Source organism: Ascaphus truei, chromosome 13, assembly GCF_040206685.1.
Source record: "Ascaphus truei isolate aAscTru1 chromosome 13, aAscTru1.hap1, whole genome shotgun sequence".
Lineage (NCBI taxonomy): Eukaryota > Metazoa > Chordata > Amphibia > Anura > Ascaphidae > Ascaphus > Ascaphus truei.
In genome coordinates, this window is record NC_134495.1 from 6,390,062 (window position 1) to 6,401,313 (window position 11,252).

Here is an 11,252-nt window from a genome sequence, read left to right on the forward strand (position 1 = left end):
AAAGGTCCAACCATGTCATGCACTTTGGGATGGGTGGGGAGGGGTAGTGGAGGGCAAGCAAGTGGTGATTTGTGTACAGTCATTGTAGTAAGAATGGTGTGCTTTAAAGATGGCTGCACAAGTCTAAAAGTAAGGCTAAAATGCTATGCTTGTGTGGTCACCATAACATATTTGCTTCGAGCTTTTAAAGGTATTTGTCGGATGACATTTCTCTGCATCCTCACAATTACTGCAGCAATAAATAACACTCTCACGCGCCGATCTGATGTCGCGCACAGGACTGTTACCATCACAATGCTTTGAAATAACCTAGTTCCTCTATGCTGGGGGGTCTCAACTCCAGTCCTCAAGACCCCCCAACAGTCTTCGACTGAGCCACCTGTGCTGAAGCTGGGATATCCTTAAATCCTGACCTGTGGGGGGTGGGGGCGGGGGTCTTGAGGACTGTAGTTGAGACCCCCTGCTCTATGCAGCAATGCTCAAATGTGAATAGGTTACAAATCATTTATAACAACACAAAACATAGGAGACCCAAAGGCCTTATTTACTAAGCAGTGCTACTCCATAAAAGATCTTATGGCCCACTGCAGTGACTGGACCATGCAGTGCCTTCCAGCACTGGAAGTCGTCTCATGGAATAGCTCCACTTACTAAAGTTGGCCCCCATCTAATGAGCACAGCAGAATATAAACCGAATATGTGCCACATGCTGGCCAAGCATGCAATGAAATACGACAGAAACCATGGATCAATTTCATCGTCAGGTTGCTATCTAAAATGCTTTCTGCTTGAACTGTTCTGGCTAAAACAGATGGGTATTTTATAAGGGGCGATGATCATTGATGAAGGCTGGAAAAAAAGAGAGTTCTAACTCAGCCAAAAGGTGCACCTGAACTTTTATTTATTTTCATGGCCTCAAACAAATATTGTGAGCCATTAACAATAAAATACAGATACTTAGCACGCTGCCTAGGGGTCACACTCGACTCCTCTCTCACATTCAAAACATTTCTAAAACCTGTCGCTTTTTCCTCCGCAATATAACAAAGATACGCCCTTTCCTCTGTTGCTCGACTGCTAAAACTCTGACTCAGGCCCTCATTCTCTCCCGTCTTGATTACTGTAACCTCCTGCTGTCCGGCCTTCCTGCCTCTCACCTGTCTCCCCTACAATCTATCCTAAACGCTGCTGCCAAAATCACTCTACTCTTTCCTAGATCTGTCTCAGCATCTCCCCTCATGAAATCCCTCTCCTGGGTTCCGATCAAATCCCGCATCTCACACTCCATTCTTCTCCTCACTTTTAAAGCTTTACACTCTTCTGCCCCTCCTTACATCTCAGCCCTAATTTCTCATTATGCACCACCCAGACTCTTGCGTTCTTCTCAAGGATGTCTTCTTTCTACCTCCTTTGTATATAAAGCCCTCTCCCGCCTTAAACCTTTTTCACTGACTGCCCCACACCTCTGGAATGCCCTTCCCCTCATTACCCGACTAGCACCTTCTCTATCCACCTTTAAGACCCAACTTAAGACACACTTGCTTAAAGAAGCATATGAATAGCACTGTGGATATTCTGAACACATGATACATAAAGCTTGGCCCCCTGCAGACGCACTTACCAGAACTCCCTCCTACTGTCTCTGTACGTTCTCCCTACCTACCAATTAGACTGTAAGCTCCTCGGGGCAGGGACTCCTCTTCCTTAATGTTACTTTTATGTCTAATGCACTTATTCCCATGACCTGTTATTTATATATCTGTTATTTATTTGATTACCACGTGTATTACTACTGTGAAGCGCTATGTACATTAATGGCGCTATATAAATAAAGACATACAGTACAATACATACAATACTTACAATTTGTTGCTTCAATGCAGAAAACACTTGGGCTGATCAGCTCGACAGGTTGAACAACTCTTTCAGGAACCTTAGAAGAAGAATTGATGGAGTAAAGAACGGCTTCCTGTGTGCAGAGCTGGCTGTCACCCCTGGAAATGAAATTAAAATCTTACATCTAACAGTGACTTTAAAATCAAGATACAGGTTCCAGTCAAGACTGGCTGTAACAATGGCACTTTATACACAACGACTGGCTGTAACAATGGTACTTTATACACAACGACTGGCTGTAACAATGGCATTTTATACACAACGACTGGCTGTAACAATGGTATTTTATACACAACGACTGGCTGTAACAATGGTATTTTATACACAACGACTGGCTGTAACAATGGTATTTTATACACAACGACGGGCTGTAACAATGGTATTTTATACACAACGACTGGCTGTAACAATGGTATTTTATACACAACGACTGGCTGTAACAATGGTATTTTATACACAACGACTGGCTGTAACAATGGTATTTTATACACAACGACTGGCTGTAACAATGGTATTTTATACACAACGACTGGCTGTAACAATGGTATTTTATACACAACGACTGGCTGTAACAATGGTATTTTATACACAACGACTGGCTGTAACAATGGTATTTTATACACAACGACTGGCTGTAACAATGGTATTTTATACACAACGGTATTTTATACACAACTGGAGCATGCAACACTTTGCTGTTCGGAGTAATGAATGCTCCCCTAGCCGTGAAAAGTAGGATACTTCGATTGTAAGCTCCTCGGGACAACGACTCTTTCTCCCACCGTCTCATTTTATGCATGAAGCGCGTATTCCTATTACTTCATGTGTTACTGCTATAAAGTGCTGTGTACATGGAAGGCACCATACTAAGCTATACATACAGTACATATAATGTTCCATTTTGTTTCTACATCCAGGCACTGATACTCTGGACAATCTAATTGCCCAATGGGGCAGAGAACACTGGCACCTATCAGTACTTGGCATGCCCTGTGCAGGCCGCCAACCAGTAATGGTGGACCATGGCTAAAAGGTGATGGCTTCAAAGCCCTTAAAGTAATAACACACATTGGAAGTGTAATACTGTGTACAATGCTCAGATGATGGCAATTGGTGGTGAGAAGTACAACAGGAATTTATTTGCATTTACAATCCAAAATGTCCCCCATTTCTCTTTTGTTAAACGCCTTTCACCCCACAAGGGCCTGAAAAGGCCGGCTTTGCGTTAATAATAATGGCCCTTGCTAGAATAACTGAAGCAGTCAGGCAAGCAATGAAACATACGCTGATAGCAGCACCACCTAGTGGGAGAAACGGGGAAGTCAATATGTGGTGTGTTAATATTAACTGTATTCACGATCATTTGCAACTACAGCTTCAAAACATTTACAGCGGCAAGCCAAGCAGGTGAAGGTTGTGCTTATTTTCATATAACATTGAAGCAGGGGGTCTCCGGATCTGAACCCATTCATTTCAGCTTCGGAGACCCCCTGCTTCCCGAGATACCTACCTCCGGAGTAGGTGCCGGTAGCAGCTCCCCACAATGCTTTGCATCCACAGCAGCAAGGCATTGTGGGGCACGACTTTGGAAGCTCCCGCAGTGAGTGACAGCTATACCCCCCATGCTGCCTGCACACACTGAGGGGCAGTTTGGGACCTTATTAAGCGTATGTTCCCCCCACAAGCTCAGGACACTATACTGCCTGCGATCGGTCACACAGTTAGTGATCGTCTGATGAGTCGGCATTAAGATTTATTAATATGGGTCTCGCTGAACAAATTTTCTAGCAGGGGGTGCACAGTGTAAAACCACTTGGGTACCACTGATTTATATGATATACAGAATGCCTCTTCTGTAAGCATCACACATCCTCATTACAAGAAAGATCAACCATACTACCTTAAACATAGGAACTAAATCTATGAAGTGGGTGAAAGTCGCGTGCAAACAGCCCCACGCCCTCAGAAAGACGAAGCTTGCACATCATGTCCCACACTTACCTGACAATGGGAACTGAACATCCAGAGAAGACGCTGAAGTCGGAGGCATCACAGTCAGGATCGCAGCAGCAGTTGCTGTCACACTGGGCCACCGACAGATCACAAACACACAGACTGGCAACTTGGGGGGAACAAAGCGAAGGATAAAAACTTACAGCAATGAATAAATCACTTAGATTGTAAGCTCTTCAGGGTAGGGCCGCCCTGTGCCTGTTATGTTGTGATTTACTTGCTGCTCTTCTCCCCATTGTTCGCACTATTTATTCCTGTACTGCCATTTTGTGAAGTGCTGTGTACACTGTGGGCACTATATAAATACAATCATACATATTTATAGATTTACTTATTGGTGAATCCATACTTAATAGTGTTATGCGAGGGTAACATACAAAATAATATACCTCAGTGGGATTGGTCTTTACGAACAGCTGAGCTTCAAACAAGGGTCACTGGGATGAAATTCACTTAACCTCTCAGCTTCAGTTAGAGCCTGCACCCCACTTTAAAGCCCCATAGACCGCAGGCATATATTGGGCCAGGCCCCTCTCCCCTGAATTGGATACCTGACCCATGAGGTAAATGATAGATAGATAGATACTCATCAAATGCAAAGTTACAAAACGGTGTTTAGCAAAGAAGATAAGCACATTATAACGTGCTTGAGAGCGCACAAATTAGTGTCCCAAATGCTTACATTAAAGGTTTCCTGATAAAGGATGGTCGCTAGGAGGACTGAATTTATTTTTGTAAAACAAGTATCATGGGAGCATTTTTGATCAACGTGTTATTGATTACGCAATCGGACTGGCGTTCTCGTCTTTGAACCATGCTTTGAATTCAAACTTTATAGTCATTTTAGTGTTTCAGATTAGATTACAACAGTTTAACACATTTATGCGCTACGAAGTGGATTGTCTACATTGTGCTACTTATTTTGTATTAATCTACATAACAGACCTACAACTGTGCACATTTTCATGGAGATTGATCAAGAAATATATAAAATATGATGAAAAAGTAAAAGGTATCCCTTTTTCCTGAAAACGGGGAGTGTGTGTGTGTGTGTGTGTGTGTGTATATATATATATATATATATATATTATTGTGAGTAATAGATCAGGGTAATGGACACAGCACATGGCAGACAGTAAGTAGAGGCAAATGTGTATTATATGACATTCATAATGGAACACAAACGAACACATGTATTTATTCTCTAGACGCGTGCACACTTCACCGTACTGTAGGTGAGATGTGTGTGTATCCTACCTGTGGTCACCGGGGATGGGAAGGCCAGAGCCCGGGAGATCACTGAGGCGCCGGGGTCTTCCACAGTGATGGGAGGCTGCGTGACAACGTGCCCGGCGGGGGGCACGGACGGGGCTGTGACTGGGGACCCCAGGTCTGGGGTTACCGGTCGTGTTTCGATATAGAGAGGACTGATAGCTGGAGAATCGGTATTAAGCAATACAGAACCCGTAGTCTCATTAGGCTCTGTCCCGGTATGAGGCGGGGAGGACCCGGAGGTCTCATTAGGCTCTGCCCCGGTATGAGGCGGGGAGGACCCGGGGGTCTCAGGCCATGTCCCGGTGGGAGGCGGGGAGGACCCGGGGGTCTCAGGCCGTGTCCCGGTATGAGGTGGGAAGGACCCGGGGATCTCATTAGGCTCTGCCCCGGTATGAGGCGGGGAGGACCCGGGGGTCTCAGGCTCTGTCCCGGTGGGAGGCGGGGAGGAGCCGGTGGTCTCATTCGGCCCTCTCCCGGTATGAGGCGGGGAGGAGCCGGTGGTCTCATTAGGCCCTCTCCCGGTATGAGGCGGGGAGGAGCTGGGGGTCTCATTAGGCCCTCTCCCGGTATGAGGCGGGGAGGAGCCGGGGGTCTCATTAGGCCCTCTCCCGGTATGAGGCGGGGAGGAGCCGGGGGTCTCGGTATTTCCCGCTGGACCCTCCCATGCCTCGGTATCAGTCGGGGCTGGCTGGGGGGTCTCTTCGGGCCCTGCAGTTGCCGAGCTGTCAGTCCCTGTCACATACACAACGCGGGCCTGTAAGAAGACGCCGCAGAGGATCACGCATCTCCACACCGACAACATGGCGGCGGCCTGCGGGCCGTTGCTATAAACAATCTGCAGGTATCCAGGAAGTTGAAGGAAACACCGGAAGTGACGTCTGGAGACCTTTAACTCTGTGCTCTTGCGCCCTCTCTCGGCGCAGACAAGGTCACATGGGTCACATGGGAAGCCTCTGTCAAGGTCAAGGTCAAAGGGCCTACATGAGTGAAATATGGAGTTTATTGGCAATAAAAAAAGAAGTCATGTAATACATAGTAATATATAGTATATAATAGTAAAAAGCATTACATTTACTTTTCTGGCTTCGAGGAGTAACTATAACACTTTATTTAAATCTACTTAGATTATTTTTTTTTGATGGTCGTGTCTTCTGGGGGCCTGTCAATCATCACACTGTGATGTCAATCTCCAAGGATCAAAATTAGTGACATTGTGTGGTTAGTGATTCAGAACATGATACGTGCTGATTGTTAACAGTGAAACTCCATTGAAATCTGCCAGACAAATCATGCTAAAAATCAGTGAGAATCAGAAATATATCTCTGAAGGGGATGGACAGCGTCCAACCTAACACTATACTATTTGGGGGCAATATTCTATCTTCACTCTTGGGCCCTTATTCTATTAAGTGGGATAGCGCCGGTCCCATTGACACCAATAGGGGTTTTCTTACAATAGCGCCAGATCAGTGCTACCCCACGTTATAGAATGAGGGCTTTATTGGTCGAATTGTGATGGTGCAAGGTGGCATGCAGTACCATTACTTTTTATTTACAAGCTCAATATTTAAAGGTATTCATTTTAATAAGAATTTCAATTTGTTATGCTTTCAATGCATAAACCTTGTATAAACCTTTGACAGTAACCTGTAAAGATTCATAAAAGAGTACTAAGCTTTAGCACGTTTTTACTCGTCAATGGGAGTAAAAGTGTAGTAAAGTTTAGCACGCTTTTGTGGATTTGGACCTTAATGAATCCCAGCGAATGACCCACTGTGCACTCTTGAATGGTGCCTTTACCTTATACATTGTATTGGTCGTGCAAGTGTAACCAGTTGACTCCAGATGTATTTATGTATATCGTTATTTATATAGAGCTCACAGTGTACTCGGCGCTTTACAGAGACAATACAGTACAGGGAATTACAATACAATAAGCGCAACAAAGTCAGATTATGGTCACATGTCCCGGTTTCAGTCATTTCTTTTTGGTCCCCATTGGGTTTATTACGAAATCGATAGCGCAAAACACTTTAAAAAAAAAATGAGAAAAAGAAGACTTTCCAATTATATTGCTGCCTAACGACACTCATATTACTCGCGTGGTGATAAGAACACTGGCTTAGAAGGGGGAGCCCGGTGCAATTCCCAGTATTATCTCCTTGAGATGTTGGACAAGTCATCTTATTCCTTAGGCATCATAATTAGATTAAGCTCTTGTGGGCAGGAACTGATTATATCTGAAAAGTGCTGTGTTCATATGCCCTGTAAATAAATAAAAAAGGTGTTATACGTGCACAAACTATGGGAAAATACAACATGTTGCAAAAATGGGTTTGACAAAGGTCCATCATGAGACTGAAACGTTGGACGAATTAGCAATAAACCGGTTTACACACTTTTTGCATCCAGCCCTGGTGTGTTACTCTGTTCTTTTAATACTGTATTAGGCATGTGTCAGGTTTACACTGGGTCTATTTAAATGGCCGAGGTTAGAATCAAACCCACAAAGATATGTGTTGAGCATCAACACTTTAATCACTGTGCTATGCACTTTCGCATAGACCATGTCTCTTAGTTACAGGTTTAAAGTCCCCAATTATTTTAACTTTGAAGTTCGCCTGTTTAAAGATTTAAAACCGACATTAGGATAATAATTTATGCTGCAAGTGTGGAGCATTATTTCGGAGGAACCGCTGTTTAAGCAGGGCTATCTTTTATCAATCCGGTTGTCATTTATTTTCCTTCTCCTTAATAAACATGGAATATTTACAGAACATGCAAGTCTACATTTAACTGCAGATGGCGCTACAAGCTATGTTAAAACTGATGTAGTTAGCCATAAAAATTATAGGCAGCGAGAAAAAGAACCCATCTGTATTTATTATTTATTTATACAATGTGTTACCAGGAAGTAATACAGAGTTACCGCTCGTTTTCATGTATGTCCTGGGCACAGAGTTAAGACAAATAATACATGGTTACAAATACATAGTTACATAAGTGAACAGGGTATACATTATATACAAGACAATAGCATGCACTGTTAAAGATACAGTAGTACTGTATATATTATACTATGATTTCACCTTGCACCGAGGACCTGGGGTTTTGCAGAATTTGGCAGGGCAAGTTAATGAGTACTTAGTTCCAATCATTGTATTATGGATTGCTCTGTGCATTAGATCTTGAAAACAAGATGTGCACATCCTTTTTGGGTCTTGTGTATTAGCAGCGGCTTTGTGGTTCATTTTAACTCTGGATTTAACTATTATAGAGGTTTCTGTGGTCTAATCGAATAGCTCTTTGGATATGGAACGATTATAATTTTCTTCCGAACGACTAAATGTGCATTGTAAAATGTATAAGAAGACATTCCTCCCTTTATATCAGCTCTGATCTCTCGCTGTGCCGCTGCTCGTCTCCTGCGCTCTGCCCATAACTGTCTCCTTTCCACCTCTTCGCCTCTACTGCTCTCTCACCTTAAACCTTCTCTCCCCCACTGCCCCTTATCTGTGGGACTCCCTCACACTCGGTCTACGCCAAGCACCTTCTCGGCAAACCTTTAAACGCCTCTTAAATAAAAACATTCCTATATATAGTCCAGACTCGTGGCTACTGTCCCACACACACACACAGTTGCTCCTACCACCCATTGTGGCCAAGCGCTGCCATCTACTTATTCCCTCACCTGCTGTCTCTGCAACTCTCCCAACATACCACTTAGATTGTAAGTTCTCCGGGGCAGGGATTTCCTTTCCTATTGTATAATTGGTAGTATTATTCAATGTACAGTGTTGACACTGTGGGCGCTATTTAAAGATATACATAAAAATATTTATTTATTCATATTTATTCGCATACAATTTATTCACTGTTTCTAGTGTTTAGACAAGTCTATTTTATAGCATGGGATTAACCCCTTGATCTCATTCATGGGCCCATTCATACGTCGTTTCCTCCCACGTTTATTGATTTCTCCAATGTGTTCAAAATCTTTTGTATATTATGTTTTTATTTACATACAGTGGCGGCCGCCTTTAGTCTCCTGCGGCCGTTTCGGCGCAACTCTGAAAACCGTGGGCAGATGCAGTATTTGATGCGGCATGTTCCGGTATTTAAAGCCGTGGCCGCGTGCATTGTATTAGCGCTGTCTCGGCATGAATGCGGCATGAACGCGGTGAAATGCGTGGCATTCGAAAAGATGTTGAAGAATAAAAGGGGCCGTGACAGTATATTATTATTGTAGTTATATTTCAGCTAGCCTCTGTGTTTTCCTCACGTGAAAATATAGTTTCCCATATGTATGAATGTTTGTTAATTGGTATTATTGTGTTTATTACTTATTATGTATTATACATTTTAATACATTTTTCATTTCATTGGTTATTTTTCTCGTATAGTTTTTTTGTCATTATTTATTATGTTTATCTATTTCATCATATAACATGTTTTACTTTTATAGCATTTTCGAGTGCTTCTCTCTGCATGTTTTCTAGTGGTTTTTTGTTGTTGTCTTCATTAGTATTATGTGGTTGTAAATGTATGCCTAGTTTTATCAGTAAACTCACTCATTGAACAGTTGACCCACTAGGGGTTAAAATTTGATGGACATTTTTCATATTGATTGTCATGGACTATAAAAGGTCTACCAGTCCTTTTGTATCATTCCCCTGATGAAGTCGCAGTGAATGACGCCACAGAACGCGTAGGGCTGTCATTCTGTTCGAGGACCGTTCTCAAGGAGCCAGCATCAACACGGAGCCAAGAGCGGTGGAACTCTGGAGTTTGCAACATCATTTCCAGGGGATTATTGATGCAACGCTTGTGCGGACCCGCGTCATCCATGTGTCCCTGAGGGTTTGGTCCTGGCTCGTGATCTTGGCTAAAATATCCATCTATGGCTCTTGCCGCAGTCTTCCAACGCGCATGTCCTAGCGAGCTTTGCGAGTTGCTTGATTTTACTTTGTTCTGATTAAAACCTATTTTATTGATTTACGCTATGGAGCCTGTGCTTTCTATTTTTCTTTTTTTACATAAAAATAATAATGCTGCATATATCTGAATATTTATATCTGTGCTTTGATTTGCTGTGTTTATCTGTGGGTATGGGGGTATTTTGTGATGCTAAGACCCCCCCCCCTTACTCCCCCTCAAAATTTGGTTTATATATGTAAGGGGGTCACCCCCGGTTCCCCTGATCTTCCTTTGCCCCTGTCTTACCCCTGTGGCAGTGGGGCAAAGGGATGGCGAGCTTCGCCCATGCACAGTAAAGATCGCGCACGCGGTCCCCATAGAAAAGAGCTGTACCAAGAACTACAATTCCCAGCAGCCTCTGGGGACTGCACTTTCACCTTTGTCACAGGCAGCATTGAAGCCAATAGAGCTGGCAGATTCTCATGCTGCAGAGTTGCAACAATGTTGTGGGCAGATAGGGTTTTTGTCAGTTGGAGCACGCTAGTGAGTCAGAGACAGGAGCAGCCCAGGGAAGGAGGTAGGGTACAGGAGTCGGGGACTCCCTGTACTAGGCCAGCACCCCCAGGGCCCGAGATAGCTCAGCTCCCCAGTAAAGTGAGTGTTGCCAGGGACAGCCCTCAGGTTAGGGACCCTGTCACTTGCATTAGTGGGAGCTGGGGAACAGAAGGGAAGAAAGGCAGCAGCGGACTTAGTGTTAAGTTGCAGGGTGTTGCGGTATGCGCTGATAGTGATCAGTTAGGTGAGTTGGAGCAGGGGAGCTGTGAGGGAAGGAAGGGTGCGGGGAGTGAGTACAGCTCCTGCATCCATATAGGTACCCACACCCCAGGTAGGCCCCAACCCCCCACTAGTGTAGTGGGTTAAGTACTGAGGGAGGCCCAAGATAGGGACGCTGCCCTTAGTGTTGTTAGAGTGCTGCATTGTCAGGGTCACAGCGAGCAGTGCTGTGAGGTCTGATAGGCAGGCACCTTGTTGCGCAGCACGTTGGCTGCAGCCTCCAGTGAGTTACAGCTTGCTGCGGTAGGCGCTGGGACTAGTCAGAGAGTAGTGGGTCTGGAGAAGGGCTATAGCTGTTCTAGTCACCTTGAGGTAGC

At 44.2% G+C, this 11,252-nt stretch overlaps 1 protein-coding gene across 2 annotated transcripts in view; it reads right to left on the reverse strand.

Moving 5' to 3' along the window:
* Positions 1–6,093, reverse strand: part of TCTN1 (tectonic family member 1) — a 32,522-nt gene extending 26,429 nt beyond the window's left edge. For both annotated transcript variants that reach the window (XM_075568183.1, XM_075568182.1), the window contains exons 1-3: positions 5,167–6,093; positions 3,898–4,018; positions 1,864–1,994 (exon numbers count right to left, since the gene is read on the reverse strand). In XM_075568183.1, the coding sequence (XP_075424298.1) occupies positions 1,864–1,994; positions 3,898–4,018; positions 5,167–5,986 (1,072 nt within the window). In that variant the 5' untranslated portion in view covers positions 5,987–6,093. The remainder of the gene's footprint in view (positions 1–1,863; positions 1,995–3,897; positions 4,019–5,166) is intronic.
* Between the last annotated feature and the right edge of the window lie 5,159 nt (positions 6,094–11,252).